The following is a 21,798-nucleotide window of genomic DNA, read 5'->3' as shown; positions in this document are numbered from 1 at the left end:
CAGACTTCCCTACTGGCCCTCAAAGCATACCACATGGCAGGCACCCCATCTTGTGGTCAGATAAAGCCAGCTCTAGCTACAGTGGGTGAGGGGCACAGAGACAGAAAGTGTTTCCTGTCTGCTCTGCGGCCCTGGTCAGGTGCACTCACGTCCTTCTTTGACCGTTTCTGGAGAACCCTTTACAGCCTGGTGATCCTGATTTGAATAGTGAATTGCAGTTGAGAAACGAGATTAAAACTCTTTCTGTGCTTTGAACTTTGTGAACTTTGTGTTCTAGTGGGTTGTATTGAAGCATTGAAGGGATTTTCGCTGAAAGTAATGTTATAAATAGGTTAGACCCAGTCTAGCTCACCAGAGTTTGTTTATTTAATCTAGCATGTCTTTGAACCATATTCTATTAATATTTCTGTGGAAAACCCATCTCATTTATTCATCTTCCAACGAAACAACAGAATTTCAGGTTTCTCCTGGGGGTGATCTTCAGTCATTTTTTCTGCTTGGCTCCTGTGGCCAGAGTGGATACAATTGTCCCGGGTTCCCAGCCAGAGTGGATACAATTGTCCCGGGTTCCCAGCGGTCTTGGGCAGGAGGGCAGTGGTGGTGGTCTGGGTTCTTTGGTGGTTGTGTGCAGCTTCTAAACTGTGTGGGGAAACCCCTAGGCAGCTGGCACTATCTGTGATGATGGACAAGGAAAGGGAACTTACACATGCCTCAGGTCCTGACTGGGACAGCCTCTCGGGTACAAAGGAGGGTAATCTGGTATTGTCTGTGCATGGAAATGTGTAAAAGCAGTAATAGCATGAGACCAGTGGGTTCAAAATCAGCAAGGTTAGTAACGCTGTGTAATCTGGTGTACAGGTGAGCAAAGTAGTTTAGTCACTCCTGTTTTTTCTTTGCCATTGTTATTAGGTCCACAAATTCAGTGTTACCATCTCATCTAATTTTTTTCTTGTCTTTTGTAGTCTCAAACCATGAATTATGTGGGACAGCTGGCTGGCCAGGTGATTGTCACTGTGAAGGAGCTCTACAAGGGCATCAACCAAGCCACTCTGTCTGGGTGCATCGACGTTGTCGTGGTGCGGCAGCAGGATGGCACCTTTCAGTGTTCACCGTTTCACGTTCGGTTCGGGAAGCTGGGAGTCCTGAGATCCAAAGAGAAAGTGGTGAGTGTGGGGGACAACGTGTTCTCCGGGAGGGTGAAACGTTAGCTGGTGGCAGAATAAACTGCTACCATGAGCTCTCTGGGCCTTTTTTTTTTTTTTTTTTTTTTGAAAACCTGTATAATGTTGGAGACAATGGTGTGAGAAATCAACCTTTATGTATTGGTTTTGAAGTTACTTCTAAATTTAAAAAGTCCTGCTACAGAAAGTTTCTCCAAGGGGAAAAAAGAGTCTGAAAATTATTTTGGTAATCCTGTATGTTGCAACTCGGAAAAGCAGAACAGAAGTTAGAGTTACAAATAGGAAAGGTAGGTGTATTTAGAAAAAGTTCCTTTACCTTATACAGCATTTTAAAATATTAAGGGTAAAGCCTTCATAGACTGATGTAATCAAGAATACGTTACCTTTGTTTTAAACAAAATTGATGCCAAATTTGTTTGTTTTGACAAAGCTGTAAAATTTTATTTGTAATCTAAACTTTATTATTGGTACCAGGACTTATCTAGACAAATCGAGCTGAAATGCAAACCCAAAGCCAAAATAAGGCTGGTTGGCTTTTATTTATTTTAGGGACAATTCATTCAGAAAGAAGGTATTTGTGTTGGTGTTGCTTTATCTTACATCCTCTTCCCTTCAGATTATGGAGCAGTTGGAACGTTTGTTAGTACATTTGATATCAGTCAAGTCAGAAAACTGAGCTAGTAATACAACTTTGCAGATATAGTAGTATTTTCCTTTCTACTCTTGCCCCACAGTGTCTACCTAAACAGTGTAGGGCAATTGTTTCAGGATTTTGAAGTACAATGGAAAGATCTACACCATTTTCTGGCACAGAAGTATGTGTTAGAAGACCACTGGCATAAGTTGAAAACATCTATTTTCAGATTTTATCTATTTCACATAGCTGATCTTATGATTTCCCTGTATTTTAGTTAAACTTAGGTTATTTTGAGAGTGAAAGAAAAGGTTTATGGGTTTCACAAACTGAATATTCTCCCACCACCCTCCGAAAAAACATCTGGTTTTTCTAGGTGTTACAATATCAGTTTTCCACTGCAGAGCCACCATGTTTCAGGGTGGCAGGGCTTGTGTGGTGTGGCCTCTGTTCAGAGTCACCCTTTGGAAACCAAAAGCAGTCTCAGTTTACTTAGTGACTTGAAAACTTTCCATTGCAAAACAGTGTTGAGCCACAATTCAGCTTTCCTGGAATTTTTTCTTTCTTTCTGGTGGCACTAACCTCTAGTACTTTCAGACTGTATCTGCTTTGGGAGAATCGGCAGCAGACTGTTTCTGCGCTGAGCCTTCCCATTGGTTCTGCAAGGATCTATTTGTTCAATGGCTTATATGGCATTATTTTTTTATTTTTCTCATTTTGTTTTTTGCTGTGATCTGGGTTTTTGATCAGCAGATTGCATAAGTCTTCTAGACTTTCAAAATAGAAGCTGCAAGCTGATGTATAAGCATTTGTGCATCTCTAAATGGTGACTGTGTAGATATCTCGTTCTGCATGCTGTATGCCTCTAATTAAGAAAGTAATACAATTTCCGTGCAAGGCTATACAGATCATTGTGTTAAGTATCTTGTCAAACTCTTGAATTTTAATAGGAGTCTATCCATGAGACACGAGAAAAGAAAAAAATTTCTTCTTTCCCATTCCTTCCCTTGGTATCTCAGAAACCCAGAAGATATGTTTGGGAGAAAATTTGCCCCAGCTTTCTGTGACAGTAAAACCAAAAGCATATCTGGCTTGAGATAACTCTGGCAGTTTGGATTAACTGTCTTATTTTAGGTCAGTTTGGGTTAGGGAAGGCTATTCATTGATTTTAAACAAGATCCTAATTATGGTAAAACCTATGAAGTGGACTTGAAATCATAATCACCTTAAAACCTCTGGTTAGAGAGATTATAGTATGATAATTTTCCCACTGCCATTGGTCTGTTCTTGTTTGATAGAACACCATACAGATCTTCCTTGACTTGTGGTGGGGTTACAATAAACCCATCATAAGTTGAAAATATTGCTAAGCTGAATATGTATTGAGTAGGAAGTTGAACAAGATCAGTCAGCCGTTTTCAAAGATTATTTTAAAGCAATAGAAACCTTTTTCACACACACACACACACACACACACACACACACGCAGTGTCATTTCACAAGATGGTTTATTTGTGTGTATTTCAAACATGAAAAAAAAAGAAACAGACCATTACAATGTAGACATATTCATTCTTCAGTAAATCTTTGAAGTAAGATGAAACCCAAAGCTAACTTCATCTCAAGAGTTGTGCAATTCAACAATAGATTGAACTCCCATAGTGGAACCCACCATCGTAAAGTTGAAAAATCGTTAAGTCAGACCATCATAAGTTGGGGACCGTTTGTACTCCCAGTATATTTCATAACTCAGGAGTTTCATTTCAGAAGGTAAACCTGCACTTGCTATTTTTTAATATTAATCTTGTTGATTTAACACAAAACTGATGATTTGATTACTTAGCACAGTTAAGTAATCCAGTGTATTAGACAGGACAGTTTACATTGTAGATGACAAAAAGCCACCTCACAGTACCTTAAGCAAAAAAAAGGAATTTATTGGCTTGCATAACTGAAGTCCAGGGCCATTTGAATTAATCAGGGCTTATTTAGAGTCTCTGAAGGTGTTGTCAGAAGTCTTTCTCTCCCCACCTCGCAGCTCTCTTCCCTTTGTATATTTTCTCCCTAATGCAACATGGCCACCAATACCTCCAGGCTTGCTTTCCATTAACTCAGCAACCCCAGTGGAAAGAGACTTCTCCTTTCTACAGAAGTATCACTGTTTAGTCTCCCTTTCAGACTTGGGTCACATATCTTGGGGACCAGTCAGTGTAATATATTGATTGGCCTGGCTTGGACAGCAGCCCTACCTCCACTCTCTGAAGCCACACCTGAAATAGATGGTCTGAAATAGAAGATGAGTAGATCCCCAAAGGACACCAGCGATGTTCTTACCCAAAGAATGGCATGCCAAAATAAGTGTCTGCTATAGCTAGTATTTCTCAAAAGTAAATCAGTTCTGCTTCAACATCTCAGTCATATATGTTGAGCAAGATTAAGCTACAGTGTAGAAAGTATGACAATATGGAAATGAGTGTTGTTTTAGAAACCAGTGTACTAGAAGTAGTCCATCAAAATGAGTGTCCTCTTTAAAATAATCACCTTGGGAAGCATTTATTCCAACTTGGTGCCGTCTCTCAAAATATTTTTAATATTTTTTCTTTGTTGCCTAAAGAGCTCATGGCATATTCTTTCAAGTATCCTTAATATTGGCACAATTTTATGCAGCCCTATCTTTTAAATAGTAAAAGAAAAATAAATTTTTATGTAAAATAGTCATTTTATTAACATTTCTTAAATTACATAAGAATTTTTTATCACGTGACTTTTTCTACTTATTTTATATTTAGTTCTTGCCTGTTTTTCCTATTTTCTTATATAATGTTCATTCTTTTTTTACAGCCTTATTGTTTTATAATTAACACACACTACACTGCACATATTCAAAGGATACAATTCAATAAGTTTTAACATATGTGAGTGCCCATGAAGCCATCTCCACAATCAAGATATGGAACATTTAGTTGTCCTGTCTTCTTAGTCTCCTCCAATCTGTGACAGTTCCTTGGTCTTTGTTTTTTATGACATTGACGTATTTTTTAACTTCTTAAATTTAGATTTACAGGCAAGTTGCAAACGTAGTTTAAAAACTTTACATTTATCGTTCACCGAACCTCTTCCCACATTTTACGGGAACATAGTACGATTATCAGAACCAAGAAATTAACATTGGTGTAATACTATTAACTAAAGACCTTATTCAGAGTTCACCAGTTTTTCTATTGCTGTCCTCTTTCTGTTCCAGGATCCCATCCAGGATCCCACATTGCTTTCATCCTGTATTATCTAACAGTTCTTTCCTTACGACCTTGAGTTTTGAAGAGTACAGAACAGTTATTATGTAGGTTATCCCTCAGTTTGAGTTTGTCTGATGTTTTCTCATTTTAGTGAGAATAACACACAGTGACAGTGTGCCCTTCTCAGTGCATCGTCTCAGGAGGCCCACCATTGCTGTGTCTCGTTACTGGTGATGTTAACTTTCATCACTTGGTTAATGGTGTCTACTAGGTTTCTCCACTGTAAATTTACTTGTAGGGAGAAACTTTGAGACTATGCAAATATCTTGTTTCTCATCGTACTTCCACCTTTGAATTTTAGCAAACATTGATGAATTTTGCCTACAACACTTATTACTGTGGTGTTTGCCAAATGATGATTTTGTTTCCATCCTTCTTACTCCATTTATTAGTTGAAATTCTACTGTATTGAAGAGCTATCCTTCTCTCCTGTTTACTTAATTATTCAATTATTTATTTATATCAGTATGGACTCAAGGATATTAACTTTATGGGTTATAATCCATTATTATCATAATTTAGTTGCTCAGATTGTCCCAGATTTGGCGATTGGTAGCTCCTTCAAGTTGAGTCCTTTTGAAATGCTCCCATCATTTTTTGAGCACTTCCTTACTCTAAGGAAGTATTTAGATATTCCGGATATCCACAGATTCCAGAAGAATCTACTTTCCCTGCCTCAGCCCTGGAATTAATTATTTTATTTCTCTGAGGAGTCCTAGTTCCTTTTATTAGAAAATACTATCTAGAAACAAAGGATCTGGTCACTTGGTATGCTCATTACTACTGAGGTGTCATTGTTTCTAGGCCCTCTCAGTGGGCAGAGCTAGAAAATCTACGTGTGTGTATACACACTCATACCCACGTCTACATCTGTTTATAAAAATCATGAGTTCGAACTAATGCCTCTGGTTCCAGTCCGTCACCACAGGGTTCTTCCTCGTCTCCTTACTTTAACTTCTTTTTCCAACACTGAGAAACATACCTCTCATTATCGACAATATATTTGCTTATTGCTCAATCCTATAATACACGTAAAATAGTTTCAGAATTGCTAACCTGGATCTCTGTGATTTAAAAAAATTACTATATAATATTTGTTTATAGTTCTTTTTGTCTTTAGACTTAGAGTATTTAGTCAAAATACTGTTTTCCAAAGTTACTTAGGTTAGTTTTCTTCCTTACTGCTGTGTGTGGTTATGTTATTCATACATAGGATTTTTATAACAAGCATTTTGGCAACAGTCAACCAATTTTTTTTTAATCTGATGTTACTTATCCCATCATTACCTGGCTCCTGGGAAGGTGGAGCTGCCTTCAGTGACCAGATGTGAACCAGCACTCAGTCTCTGGTCAGAAGAAATAATTGGTCCCCACTGGGAAAAACTCAGTGGACCATGTGGTTGTTCCCACCATAAGGGCCTCACAGAGCTAAGTACACTTGGATTATGGACTGTTCTGTTTATATCTATATCTTTATGTACGTTTGTCTTTATATCCCCTCAGCAGTCTAAAACTAGAGTTTACAAGTTTATCCACAAGAGTTTCGAAAGTTGGTATTCCTTTATTATTTACGGTATCACACCCTACAGATAAATGACTGCATTTTTTTTATTGAAGTATAATTGACATACAATATCATTAGTTTCAGGTATACATCATGGTGATTCGATATTTATATACATTACGAAATGATCGCCATGATAGCTCTTAGTTACCGTCTGTCACCATACAAAGTTACTACAATATTATTGACTATATTCCCTATGCTTTACATTACATGACTTATTTATTTTATAACTGGAAGTGTGTACCTCTTAATTCCCTTCACCTAGTTCACCCACTCCTCAACCCTCTTCCCTTCTGGCAACCACCAGTTTGTTTTCTATATATATGAGTCTCTTTCTGGTTTTTTTTGTTTGTTCGTTTGTTTTGTTTTTTAGGTTCCACGCATAAGTGAACTCATATCGTAATTGTCTTTCTCTGATTTATTTCACTTAGAGTAAAAACCCCTAGGTCCATCCATGTTGTCACAAATGGCAATATTTCATTCTGTTTTATGGCTGAGTAATATTCCATTGTGTGTGTATATATATATCTCACATCTTTATCCATTCATCTATTGATGGACACTTAGGTTGCTTCCATATCTTGGCTATTGTAAATAACGCTGAACACAGGGGTGCAGATATCTTTACGCATTAGTGTTTTTGTTTTCTTTGGATAAATACCCAGAAGTGGACTTGCTGGATTGTATGGTAGTTCTGTTTTTAATTCCATAGTGGCTGTATCAGTTTACATTCCTGCCAACAGTGCACAAGTGTTCTCTTTTCTCTGTATCCTTGCCAACACTTGTTATTTTATATATCTTTTTGATAATAGCCATTCTGACAGGTGTGAGGTGATATATCATTGTGGTTTTGATTTGCATTTTCCTGATGGTTAGTGATGTTGAGCATCTTTTCGGGTGCCTGTTGGCCATCTGTATATCTTCTTTGGAAGAATGTCTGTTCAGGTCCTCTGCCCATTTTTTAATTGGGTTGTTTGTTTTCTTGATATTAAATTATATAAGTTCTTTATATATTTTGGAATATTAACCCCTGGATATATGATTTGCAGACATCTTCTCCCATCCAGTATGTTGCCTTTTTGTTTTGTTAATGGTTTCCTTCACTGTGCAAAAGCTTTTTAGTTTGATGTAATCCCCTTTGTTTATTTTTGCTTTTGTTGCCCTTGCCTGAGGAGACGGGTCCAAAAAAATATTGCTAAGACCAGTGTTAAAGAGCTGACTGCCTATGTTTTCTTTGAGGAGTTTTATGGTTTCAGATCTTACATTCAAGTCTTCAATCCATTTTGAATTTATTTTTATATAGTATAAGATAGTGTCCAGTTTCATTCTTTTGCCTGTAGCTGTCCAGTTTTCCCAACACCATTTATTGAAAAAACCTTACCTTTTCTCCATTGTATATTCTTGCCTCCTTTGTCATAGATTAAATGACCATATATTCATGGATTTATTTCTGGGCTCTCTATTCTGTTCTGTTGATCTGTTTTCATGCCAGTACCACAGGCATACTGTTTTGATTACTATAGCTTTGTAGTATAGTTTGAAATCAGAGAGCATGATATCTCCATCTTTGTTCCTCTTTCTCAAGATTGCTTTGGCTATTCGAGGTCTCTTTCTCAAGATTGCTTTGGCTTAGTCAAGGTCTTTTGTGGTACCATACAAATCTCAGGATTCTTTGTTCTAGTTCTGTGAAAAATGCCATTGGTATTTGGATAGAGATTGCATTGAATCTGCAGATTGCTTTGGGTAGTATGGCCGTTTTAAACAATATGTCTTTCCATTTATTTGTGTCGTCTTCAGTTTCTTTCATCAGTGTCTTATAGTTTTCAGAGTACAGGTCTTTCACTTCCTTGGTTAAATTTATTCCTAGGTAGTTTATTCTTTTTGAGGCAATTGTAAATGGGATTGTTTTCTTAATTTCTCTTTTCTGATAGGTCATTATTAGTGTATAAAAATGCACTTGAGGGGCCGGCCCGGTGGCGCAAGCGGTTAAGTGCGCGCGCTCCGCTGCGGCGGCCCGGGGTTCGCTGGTTCGGATCCCGGGCGCGCACCGACGCACTGCTTGGTAAGCCATGCTGTGGCGGCGTCCCATATAAAGTGGAGGAAGATAGGCACAGATGTTAGCCCAGGGCCGTATTCCTCAGCAAAAAAAGAGGAGAATTGGCGGATGTTAGCTCAGGGCTGATCTCCTCACAAAAAAAAAAAAAAAAAATGCACTTGATATCTGTATATTGATTTTGTATCCTGCAACTTTACTGAATTCATTTATTAGGTCTAATAGTTTTTTGGTGGAGTCTTTAGGGTTTTCTCTATGTAGTATCATGTCATCTGCAAATAGTGATGGTTTTACATCTTCCTTTCCAATTAAGATGCCTTTTATTACTTTTTCTTGCCTAATACTGTGGCTAGGACTTCCAGTACTATGTTGAATAAAAGGAGAGATAGTGGGCATCCTTGTCTTGTTTCTGATCTCACAGGGAAAGCTTTCAGCTTTTTGCCATTGAGTATGACGTTAGCTGTGGGTTTATCATATATGGCCTTTATTATGGTGAGGTACATTCCCTCTACCCACTTTGTTGAGAGTTTTTATCATAAATGGATGTTGAATTTTGTCATATGCTTTTTCTGCATCTATTGAGATGATCATATGATTTTTATCCTTTGTTTTGTTAGTGTGGTGTATCACATTGATTCATTTATGGATGTTGAACCATCCACAGGGAGTGCAACAGTGGTGCCTCCATCCCTGGGGAGTGTTTCCACCATCCCTGCCCCTCCAACCGATGCTTTTAGATTAGCTAACAACTCTCCTTCATATACAGTCTTGGCACTTTTTAAACTGATATTATTTACTGGGTCTCAGGGTGAGCCAGACCACATTCAAGCCCTTTAAGAGGGGAATTTCAGTTTCCTGTAGCACTTTGGGACCCTTGGCTGTCAGCCCTGTTTTCCTAAGTCACATGTTTTTGGGGCTCATCTCTCCAGTGTAGATCCCAGGCGCTAGAGTGCCTGATGTGGGGCGCCAACCCCTCACTCCTCCCGGAGAAGCGCCCATCTGGTGAGATCCCTCCCTATTGTGTGCTGCGAAGCTGACGGTGGGATATTTGGTGAAAGCATTTTTCTGCCTTTCCTACCTGCCTCCATGTGGTCCTTTTTATCCTTTGTTGTGAAGTAGGTGTTTAGCTAGTTCTCAGTTTCTTTTCAGAGGGAATTGATCCATACATAACTGTATATTTGTGTGTCCATGGGAAGAGATAAGTTCAGGCTCTTCCTGTGCCAAAATCTTGAACTCCCTCCTCAAACAACTACATTATTTTTAAGTGATATGGTAGTATTTAATATTATGTATAAAGAATTCTCATTTTGCATGGTAGAACAGACCATTAAAATGACTGGGCAAGCTGAAACTGCAAAGCAAGCTTAATAATCACTGAGAAAAATTAAGATTCTTCCATGACATTTATAAATTTTGTCAAAACTTTAAAAATTTTTACTGTCAGTTATAAATGTATAGGAAAATGAAAGATAGTATTTAGTACAGAAATGCGTCGTTAGGCGGTTTCATCATTGGGTGAACATCATCGTCCTTACACAAACCTAGATGGTATAGCCAACTACACACCTGGGCTATATGGTACTAATCTTAGGGGAGTACCATCGTATATGCAGTTTATCATTGACGTTATGCGTTATTGCATTATGTGGCACATGAGTGTATGCTGCAATTTTAAGTATTAGAGACATTGAGAACTAAAGTGTCTTATTTCTTTGTAAAAAACTTATCAAAAATAGTTTGAACAGTGCTTGCCTTCTTGATGTAGAACTTATGATATGGAGCAAGCGTCTTTTCTTTGTCTTGGCAAATTATCATACTCCTGTCTAAGTTTGAATCAGCTTCCAATTTCTCATCCTCTTGAGCTTTCAGTGTCATGAAGTATGTTTAACGTAAAGTTTTTGCCTATGTCGCTTCCACTGGGCCATCTTTATTCTTTCCGTTACGACCATTTTCTTCCTTTGTGTGGATAAGCTCACCTTTACCAGGTTCTTCTGGCTGCACACCTCAAGTCTCTCAAGTGGTAGCAGGGTCACTATTCCCACAGTTAGCTGTTTCTTCTGTAACTCTGTTTACATTCAATTTGAATTTTACTTCCAACACTATTACTTTTGTTTCTTTACTGCACTTTGACCTTGGTCAGTTTCCTCTTTCAATTATCGATTTTTATAAAATGTCACATGAGTTTATCACTGGGAGACAAGGAGGCAACATAGCTACATGCTTTGCTGTCTGTGCCTGAACTGAATAACAGATGTGCTCAGACCAGTCACTGACAGACTTTGAAAAAGTGACATGGTGGGTAACTGATCATGATGGGCACCTGTTATTTATATAGTGGTGTGTGGATGGAAATGCCGGTGCTGAAGTTTCTACTTTCTGCGGTTAGTCACAGTTAACATACCGTGGTAACGGAAATTTGTGTTTATCTGAACCATACCTTTGTTATAACTCTGAAATTGCTCAAGTGTTTGTTGTTTTTTTTTTTTTTTTTGTGAGGAGGACTAGCGCTGAGCTAAGATCCGATGCCAATCCTCCCCTTTTTTCTTGAGGAAGATTGGCCCTGGGCTAACATCTGTGCCCATCTTCCTCTACTTTATATGGGACGCCGCCACAGCATGGCTTGACAAGCAGTGCATCGGTGTGCACCCGGGATCCAAACCTGCGAACCCTGGGCCGCCACAACGGAGCGCTTAATCGCTGCGCCACCGGGTGGCCCCTCAAGTGTTTGTTGACAGTGACATTTCCCCTATTCTATGACATTTGGGAAATTAAATAATTTAAAAATTTTGTTATAAAAATAGATGATAAAACATTTCTTTCAATCCTTGGTTACCCATCCCTTCCCCACCCCAGGTATGTTTGGTTTTTTAGGGTGGGATGTGGGGAAGGTAGCAGTGGTTCTCTGGGGCTGTCACTCTAGGAACCTGAATGCTAAGTCTGGCTTGAGAACCCAGAATTTAGGCTTGGTTTAGCTTGAATGAAACTCTTAATGCTGAGTCATGCTTTGTTTCTCCTCTTAGATTGATATAGAAATCAATGGCGATGCCGTGGATCTTCACATGAAATTGGGTGACAATGGAGAAGCTTTCTTTGTGGAAGAGACTGAAGAGGAATATGTAAGTTCTAGGGGGTCACATCCCCTTTGTGCGTTGTATGCAGGCCTCAGGTTCATGTCCCAAAACAGAAGAGTTTAGCAGTTTCCATGGTTAGTTGTATAGATGATTGTTGCTGGCTAGACAAGCTTTAGGTTTAGGTTGGTGAACTAAGCTGTCAGACAGGAGCTGGAGGAATGAGAAACTTTCCTTCATACCAAGTTTCAGGGTACAGAGAGTATGCAGAGGGCCTTTGCACTGCTCTTTTTGTAGGGGAAGGCACATCTTTTTCTGTCTTCAATGACCTTTCTTCTTTAGTGTCTGTTACAGTTTACACCTTGACTTGAATGCACTCAGTTTTGCCTGAGTAATCAAGGTGTATGTCTTCAGGCTGTGTGTGTGTTTATATATGTGCGACCTTTAAACTTGGTAAGCATGTTTACCTTTTTGATTAGGGACATTACATCCCCATCAGTCACGTGAATTAGTTTATTGTGGTCTGTACCCTTTATAAACAATGACTGCATGTTTGGCTTCTTTCAGCAAGAGAGCACAATTTGTCTTTCCCTTTCACTTCTTTGTATCCACTGATTTGAATGGTGGTGAACTGTTCTTGAGGCCTGTAGTGTGGATCTTTTAAAAAATTCTTAGAAGGCATTATTATATTTTTCATCATAAAAAGTAAAATCTCAGCAAAAATGATACCCTTCAAGTTATTAAGGATACATGTAGAACTACGTGTTTTGGCTTTGAAGACAGACTGTCAGTTTGATGTCATAAATTCACAATGGAAGAAAATCTCCAAAAAATAAACAATAGCAGAATGAGATTGTTTATCATTTTTTAGTTTAGAGAGAGACCAGCAACTTAGGTACCAGTATGTAAAGCAGCACTGAAACAGTATGATTATGAAGGGGAACCTTACCAGACCAGTATTTTTCCTAGTACCTTACTTACTTGTGTTTATATTACCTTGTTTGCATTTACTTGGCCTAAACAAAATTTTTCCTCATCAGAGACTGAGGCAAAAGGCAGAATAAGTGAGTTATCACAAGAACAAAATATTTTTGATGTGTTTCTTAAAATCATGTGTAATCCATAACTGACTGGGCTTCGTATAAATGAACAAGTGAGAGGACTGGGGTGTTGATAGTTACCTGGCTCTCGTGGTCAGTTCTGAGGGTTCCATTTAACACCGTGCTTAACGAGGTCAGCTTGGAGAGTGTCAACTCGCCAGCCTTTTTTTTCCTATTCTTTATATGACCAAATTGACCAGATTTTCTTTAGTATAGGATGCTTCTCTTTAAAATAAAAAATGTTAGTTTATCCAACAACATTGGAATTACTACTCTGTGCCACGTACTATGAATAAAACATGCCCCCACTCTCCAGGAGTTCACAGTTAAGGGGGAATAAACATTACCAAACACCGTCTGGCTTCCATTTATTTGCTTTCCTGTTTCTCTCAAGTTTCTCTTATTTAACTATATGTCATCAGCATCCCTTTCAAGTCAATAGTTCTAGATCTAACTCTGTTCTTTTAATAGGAAAATATTCCATAGTATGGCTACACCACAGTTTAACCATTCTCATACTGACAGACATGCAGGTTATTTCTATTCTCCATCTACAAACAGTGCTATAGTAGAACTAGGAAACACCACCAGAGACAAAACGACTTTTAAGAAGTACAAGTAAACTTTATTCAGAACAAAGACCATCTCATTAAAAGGCCCTGGAAGTCAGAGACCACAGCCTGTCACCTGGGTGCCTTGGGGACCCACAGAATAGTATCCTGTCATCATAGTTTCTCTGTAAGTGTGTGTCGCTGGTGTACACAAATTTTGCTTAGGTAAACAAAACTTCAACTTCAGGGTAATGTTTACCAAAGCCAAATTCAAAAGTTTAATTTAAAACAGTTATGGAAACCCACTCATTTTCAGGACTGTTATGTAAAAACTTTGAGTATTCTAAATTATCTGAGGTTAATTTATATCTCTTATTACCTACCTTCCGTTTCCTCTATGATACAAAAGAATGAAACCAATGACTAAGAAGTTAATTTCCTGAACACCAAACTTGATCATTTATTCGATATTAAATTAGGAGTTTAATAATTTCTAACTATTGGGACTTATTTTCTTCTTTTGAATTCCTGAAAGGATATCTTACTTTACTATTTAAAAATCTACAAATTCCATTTGTTAACAGGGTATTGTCTCTATAACAATCACCTTCCTCCACCTTCAATCAATTTGGCAAACACAAGGATTAGCCACTCCGAATTTTACCGTAGTTCCTCTCTTCACTTACCTGTCCTGCTGCCCTTGGTCTGATGGATGTTTCTGATCCCTGCCTTCTGCTTTATCCTGTTGTTATTCTTTGTGACTTTGTGACAGAGTGCTTTATAACGCCTCCTCAGAACGCTGCTGCTGCTTTGAACTTCTCTTGACAGAGAATTTAGTTGGCTTTGCTTTAATTATAGCTTCATGTGTTTCGTGCTGACTTGGTATATGTCTTCCTCCAAATGTGTTTAGGTACGTGGTTGGAGATGAGCTAGCACTCAGCTGTGTGCAGCAGGCTGAAGACATATTCAGAGTAGAGCGAGCAGTGCCCTAGCTCAGGGAGACCTCACCTTCAGGGGCTGTGTGTTCTTTCTACCACTGTGAAAATTCACATACGCAAAGAACTCATTATTGTTGGATTCACTGTCCAGTTTGTCATGGACAACTTTTCTTTCTCTGTATTCTCTTTGAGGAGAAGCTTCCTGCTTACCTTGCCACCTCACCAATTCCTACTGAAGATCAGTTCTTTAAAGATATTGACAGCCGTTTGGTGAAATCTGGTGGAAATGAAAGACCATCTCAGAGTTCAGACATCTCACACATCTTGGAAACAGAGAGAGTTTTCACTCCAAGTTCTGTGAAAAAGAAAAAACGAAGGAGAAAGAAATGCAAACAGGACAGTAAGAAGGAAGACCAGGCCTCTTCCCCTGCTGCAGAGGACATGGTGGATGTGAACCTGAGCTCTGACGATGACAAGCGGGCCCAGTCAGCAAGGTAGGGCTCTCGATCTGGGAGGGCTCTGTGCAGGAGCCGGGGTGCGTGCTGTGGACAAAGCTCGGTGCAGTGATTTGCTGTTGTGTGTTTTATGTATCTACAGTGGGAGGTTTGGGCTTGTTTTTCCCCTTGACGGTTTACTGTGGAATCAAACGGGAGAGGCATTTTCTTTTTTCCTTTCTGCAACTCTATAAAATTTGCCATCAGACATCCTGCTGTGGTACTAAAATATCATTTGAGGCAGACTGGCAATGTGTGTCTTTTCATCCAGTAGGTTTCCAAAAACCAAATAAATCGCAAGTCACAACGAAGATCTGAACTAGTGACTTGTCCCTAGGGGAGCAGACACAACATCAGGTGTACTTCCCCCCTCAGTGGTCTTGTGCTTGGTCTCTCACCTGTTCCTAAGAAGTGTAGAGTTAAGTTCTGTCTGTCATCAAGACATCCTAGTCAGTTGAAGAGGAAAGGAGGTTTCTCTTTTTCTAAAGTGAGAAATCTTGATCACTACTTATTTACCAGCTCAATGGACGAGCTCAAAATATATGCCAGTTTTCAAGTCAGCACTGCCTAGGGTTTAAAAGGTAACAGTAGGGGGTAGAACATATACTTTTTCATTCCAGATTTGATTTTTAGAAGATTATCTTCCACCTTTTCCAGTTAGTGGTTGCCCTGGCACTGGAAGGACAGTACATGTGTCACTGGGTGGTTCTCTTTATTGATGACCATTGGACGAAAAGCTGCTGCCCGCAAGTGACCCTAATTTCCACACCCTTTATTTGAATTGGGGTAAGGGAGGATGGTGTTATGAGGTAGATGCTGGTCCACTTGTATGCTTTCACCTCAGCTGCTGAAAAGAGAGATCATGCCCTATTTTCTGGGAAAGTTCTCTTCATCATGGAAAAGAGGGAAAATAATTTCTTTCTCTAGTTACAGAAACCAAATAGATACCAAGTGTAAACTCTACCTTGATTTAGTTTTATTTACCAATCTTTTGTTTTAAATGGTCATCAGGAAAAAAAATCTGTTATTACTATATTGTTATTATAATAATCACACTGTTAGTGAATAACATAGTGTAAGAATCCCTTTCTGGCAAAACTGTTTGCTCATTTTCTAAAATTTTAAAATCTGAATTATAAATCCTGGAACAAAATCTTACATTTGACAGTGATTTTTAATATATGAAATTTTTTCTACCCATCTTATTACTCATCAACTATCATATTTATGACACACTTTCTCATTCCTCCCATGTGGAATACATTAGACTTTGATTTCAGTTCTGATAGAATTCAGAATTCCTCTGTTAGAACTAAACAGCAAAAGACAGAAAGCAATAGTGAAAAAGTACTGTAAACTCTATGAGCAGTGTAAACTGGACCTATAAAATTTTAAAATCCAACTAAATCAACAAATTTGGATAATTTTTTGTGTGTGTCAGTATCAAAATACTAGCTGGGAAGAGCTTAATTATACATGTTGTAAAATCTACTTTTACGGCATTGATTCCCAAAGAATTTTAAGCTAATAAAAAGTATCACAATTTCTTAAAAAGAGACTCTTCCCATCCTTTTTCTTTCTGCTTTCAGTCTCTTAAGGGTTATTTATCTTTTCCTTCTCGAGAAGAATAAAGGACTCTTTCAGATCTTCCATTGCTTGATTTTGATGTTTTTAAGAAGAGTATAAACAGTTCCTTTAAAAGTTTTGACTTATTTATAGTAAAATATGTAGGTAGGCTAATTTGGATTAGCACTGTAATACTCCCTTAAGTGCCTTAGTTCCTGGAAATATTTTTGCTAACTAAAATTCTTCCAAGATCCACCAGAAAGGACACTGAAGTGACACTTTTGCCTCCAGAGTTTTGTTGACATGTCCTTTGTTAAAATAGAGCAAAGTTTAAGCTCTTGAACAACCTGCAGCTTCAATTTAGGAAGTTAAAACATTTCTAAAACATAGGTACAGTCACCTACTAAATGCATGAGAATCATTCTAAAGGAATTTTATAAGTGAACGCATTGCAGAAATATTAACACCTGCCCTACTTCTCCAGATTGTGCAAAAGGGTGTGCCAACCAAATTTGTCCAAGTACTGGCATGGTCCACAGTTACAGAGGGCCGCCAGCTTCTCTCTCGGAGCCAGGACCTTGCTTGCTTGGTAAGCAGGCATGTCAGAACGCATGTAAACTAGGGCCTTATAAATAATAATTGTCAGGAGCTTGGTGGTTTGCTTTTTCTTTAGGTTACCAGTGAATTATATTGATGCTGCCACTTGGAGGAACTGTTCTCTGAAATTTCCTTAAAACAGGATCTGTTTAATTATGCAGCCAACAGAAATTAGGACTTAAAAAAGACAAAATGTAACAGTTGTGAGAATGCTGAAATAAGTACTGAGCTGAAAAGTAGCTGAGTGGGCTGGTTACACCCCTGAGGGTGGGACAGCAGCCTCCTGATCACCCGGGCCGCCATTTCTTAATCTATGAAATAAGAGAATTGAACTGCATGGTGTGCAAGACTCCTTCCAACTCAGCATCTAGATTCTAAAATAATTTAGGGGAAGATATTTGGGGTGAAAAGTATTAACAGCATATTAAATAGTGCGTTACAGAATCTGAGAGAAAAAGAATAGGAAGTCAAGTGCTTTTGCAGTTGTGAGATCTAGAAATTACATGGGATTGGGGAATTTGCAGCTTTCAAATATCTTCCCGTCCTCAGCTCCTACCACTTAGGAAAGAAATCTGTTTCCAGAGAAGATACCTAAAATAGGTTTTTATTTTATTTTGATAAATAGCATTCTATTTAAACTCTTTACTTTTCAAGAATTTCATTGATATTAGTAGAATTAAGGTTAATTCAGGCTCTTTGAAGGAGGCAGATGAAAGACGGAATCATCCTTTAAAGCAGGTTGCTGCCTTTGCACAACCAGAAGAAACTCATTGGTGGAAATTGGAGAACTTTAAGCTACACAGGGCTTTGTGTAAACTGTACCTAGTGACCTCTCACCCATACTACAGATGAACTTTTGGCTTGAATATATCATGGAAGCCTTATTTATCCTTCCAGAAGATGCATGGGTATGTAAGTGTGTATCTGTATTAAAAACATTGCACCTAAGCATAAGTAGCCTTCTGGAAAGAAGAGACTTTTCAAATTGGATGGTACTCTAGCACAATCTTGAGAGCAAATATACAAAATGTGCCACTGGTGGAAATAACTTAAAATACACAGCAGTAACCAAAATGGAAGGGTAAGACCACACCATCAGAAAGGAGTCTCTTCTTTTAATCCACAAAAGCAGACTTGCTTACAAGTTAGACTTGGGAACCAAGTACAGGGAACCTAGGACTTTTCACAGGGAGCGTCTATGGCCCTGAGGCTGCATACTTCATCTCTTGATCAACAGTTGGCTTCTCGAGAACTCTTCATGTTCTTGTGTGGTGACGTGAATCTTACAGCTTACTCCCCACCTTCCCTCCCCTTCATTTCTGACACAATAAAGAACATTTCAGGGCTCCTTTCAGTCCTCTTGTAAGGTATCTTTTATGGGAGATGACCTATATCCAAATGCAAACTTAGATCATTAGCCACACTGAAATTTATTGACCAATGCTGTGCTAAGGTTGAGAATAAACATATTGTTAACAGAGTTAGTGATCTTTGGTCATGATAGTTAGCAACTCCATTTATCTCTTACATACTACCAGTTAAATAGACAAAAACTCGTTCAGTCCCTCTAATTTATCCCACATAAATAATTCAGGCTATTTATTTTAACTTCCTATTGATTTTTTTCCTTCCTTTTAAAAAAAATTGGGGTATAATTTACATAAAATAATATAGATCTTAAGTATGCACTTCAGTGAATTTTGATGGTTGTATACATTATGTAACCTCTGTTGGCTTCTGAATAGGGAAGATAATTGGTTTACAAAAGAATGTTGAATTTGAAGACATGATGTTGGAGTGCATCTGTGAAGGCTGCAGTGCTCTGTACACGCTTACATTCCCCCAACCCTGATTCAACATTAAACATTTTCCCTACTCAAATCCTCTGCTGTTCAGCGTTAATGTAGATATTTGTCTTATGTTTTAACATAGGTGTAATCAGTGTTTGTACTATTTTCTTCACATTCTAATATGTACACTTCCTTATATCCTCAAGTCATGTACTTAGTTGAAGTTACTTTGTCATGGTCTGCGTAGCTGGTCGCCTATTCTCAGGCGTATGTGCCATTTTGAGAAGTGCTTAGCAGACTTTTAGAAGTCCTATTTTAGTTAATGAATCATGGGACTGAAAGGAACCTCAGCATCAGCAGCCTTTTCCATCACTCTAACAAGTCTAAAGTAATGGGCTCTATTTTTGTCAGGATGTGCCCAGAGAAGACCATTTCGTGTTATAAATTCTTAATGGTTTCTGATCTCTGTCTCTCAATATTTTACTAAATCCAGTTTGCTTTGCTGAATTCTTCTTGCCTTAACTTTTATACTGCAGTGAAATATGTTCCAAAAATAAAATATTTTTAACAAAAAGTTTCTGTGGCTTTTACGTTGTTCCTTCCAAACTGCTTTCCAATATGTGAATAGTGATGGGTTAAGCTGTACTATCCTTTCCAGTTTGGCAAATAAAGACTGTTCATAAGCATCTGATTTTCCTTTCTTAAGACATAGAGTATTTTTACCTAGATGTCTGCCTTTTTCAAGTGTATATTTTTCTCCCCTTGAATGAGGGTTGTATGCCAGTTTAATCCTTCCGAGAGAAAGAAGATTCGAGTTAAGAAAACCTTAAATTAGAAGATACAGCTATGTGGAAAAACCATTACATGTCAAAGTTAGTGGTAAAGCAGTGCGTGTTAAATTAAGATATAAAGGAAGAAAAGTAATATTAAAAATTAGTAAACTGATTTATGTCCTATTTTTAGTCCAGCAAATTAAATGATACAGATATTCTCATTTTACATTTAATATCTGTCCTGGTAGAGCACTGAATTTTCTGTAAGAAGTTCTCAAACTTGTATAGTATAGTGCCTCACGCTTTTCAGAGTATTTCTTTGTACTTGATAACTTTTCAGAGCTTTCAACATAATATATAGCACATGAGTCCCACAGGGACTGAAATAGACAGAACAAGTGATCAATTAAACTAAAGATGAAAAACTGGGGTCCACAGTGCTTCTGAGGGATGTTTTCAAGGTTATATGGCAACTTAGTTACATTAACTCTGCAAATTCAAGAAAACCAAGGGGTAAATTAATTAAAACTTTGTTAGCATTAGTTCAGCCTGCTGCAGTCCTAAGGTCTGTGTATGAATCTTAAAGGCATTTGTCGTCTTTTGTATCATCATCTTCACGTCCGTACATCACGTACATTCTGTCTAAGTAAGGAGATAGTTCTTAGGTGATGCTTGGGCCAGGCCAAGAGGAAAATAAGTTATAGGTTTTTAAGAGTTTTTAGGGTATTTTTGAATTTTTGAGCCATAGCCCTTGTCTTCAACTGAAGGGAGAGGACAGTGGAAAGAACAAGAGCCTACTTGTTTTGAATCCAACTACTTGCTAGCTTTTGTGTCTTTGGGCAAATTAGTGTACTCTGGATCCTTGATCCCTCATATCTAAAATAGGGTATTCCCACCTCTGATTTCTAAGGATTGAATGAAATATACATAAAGCCTTAGTTTTCTTCTCCTAGCCTTTGAATCAGTTACCCCTAAGGGATGTAAAAAGGAATTTTTAATCACATCTTCTTTTCTGTCCTCCCTCTGTTTATCCCATGTTTAAATAGTGATTGCAGTAATGTACAGTGGTGGCATCACTCCCTTCTCCTTCATGTTTTCGTTTTCAGAGGGTTAGTTGCTAATCACGTGGCCTTCTTCATCTGTATTGTTTAGATGATGTGTCAGTATTTGGGGGATATTTTTAAGCTGACATAAATGTCACTGTTCCTGCCTGCTTTTGTTTTTTTCCTTTCACAGAGGATCTTCAAATGCTTCCTTAAAGGAAGAGGAATATAAAGAGCCTTTGCTCTTCCATTCTGGGGATCACTACCCCTTATCTGATGGAGACTGGTCCCCTTTAGACAAGTAAGTATTTTCGAAATTTTTAAGTTTCTTAAAGGAAAGATACATGAAATAGTTTTTCTGTTATTTGACTAAAATATTTCCCATTTCTCTTACGCAGTAGAGGAACAGAAGGTGTACTTTTAAATACAGATCTTTTTCTCTCAATAATTATTTTGTTCTTAAACTTGATCTGACTTATTCTCACAATGTTGGTCTGTCTAGATCTATATAATCACATAGAATTTGGCCCTCTTCAATTCTTAAATTATAATCTTTTAGTGTCAGCTGTTAACTGTAGCTGTGGATAATACTGTGAAGAAACGTGCAGTCACTTTGTTCAAATCCAGTTTGTCTCACATTAGTGATGTTAATCTAGCCCGTCTTTCCATGCATTTCCTCTCCTGTAAAGTTACCTTTCTCATTGATTTCTTGTGAGAATCAAATGGGATAATGCATATACAGTGTTTACAGAGGACCCAGCAAGTCGCAAGTCCTCGATAAGTACTAGTTGGTGTTGTTTTTATTATTATTAAAGAACTCAAGAAGAAATAATTGACATTCCCTTCAATAGAGTCTTTATATCTGCAGGAAAAAGCTAATATATTCAGACTTACCTTTCTTTTAATCTCTTGAGCTCAGCAAGACTGAGGTTCCTGACTTTAAAGTCGTCACATTTCTTTGTCCTTTGTCTGCAGCCCCTATTCCCCGACGGCAGTGTGCCCTAAGAGCGATTCAGAGCTAGAGGTGAAACCCGCCGAGAGCCTGCTCAGATCTGAGTCCCACATGGAGTGGACGTGGGGCGGGTTCCCAGAGTCCACCAAGGTAGTAGGGTTTACTTGCCTGTGGAGTGTGTCCAGTTAAAAATGT

General features: G+C 38.2%; 1 protein-coding gene across 5 annotated transcripts in view; it reads left to right on the top strand.

Moving 5' to 3' along the window:
* The window catches only part of LPIN2 (lipin 2), a 96,255-nt gene that overhangs the window by 46,749 nt on the left and 27,708 nt on the right, over positions 1-21,798 (top strand). For 3 of the 5 annotated variants that reach the window (XM_058556880.1, XM_058556876.1, XM_058556879.1), the window contains exons 2-6: positions 963-1,163; positions 11,752-11,847; positions 14,581-14,882; positions 20,845-20,952; positions 21,627-21,753. In XM_058556880.1, coding sequence (XP_058412863.1) covers positions 972-1,163; positions 11,752-11,847; positions 14,581-14,882; positions 20,845-20,952; positions 21,627-21,753 — 825 coding nt within the window. In that variant the 5' untranslated portion in view covers positions 963-971. The remainder of the gene's footprint in view (positions 1-962; positions 1,164-11,751; positions 11,848-14,580; positions 14,883-20,844; positions 20,953-21,626; positions 21,754-21,798) is intronic. The other 2 variants (XM_058556878.1, XM_058556877.1) reach the window with 2 other exon arrangements.

Source organism: Diceros bicornis, chromosome 16 (genome assembly GCF_020826845.1).
Source record: "Diceros bicornis minor isolate mBicDic1 chromosome 16, mDicBic1.mat.cur, whole genome shotgun sequence".
NCBI classification, from domain to species: Eukaryota; Metazoa; Chordata; class Mammalia; order Perissodactyla; family Rhinocerotidae; genus Diceros; species Diceros bicornis.
This window is presented reverse-complemented; position numbering and strand designations above follow the sequence as displayed.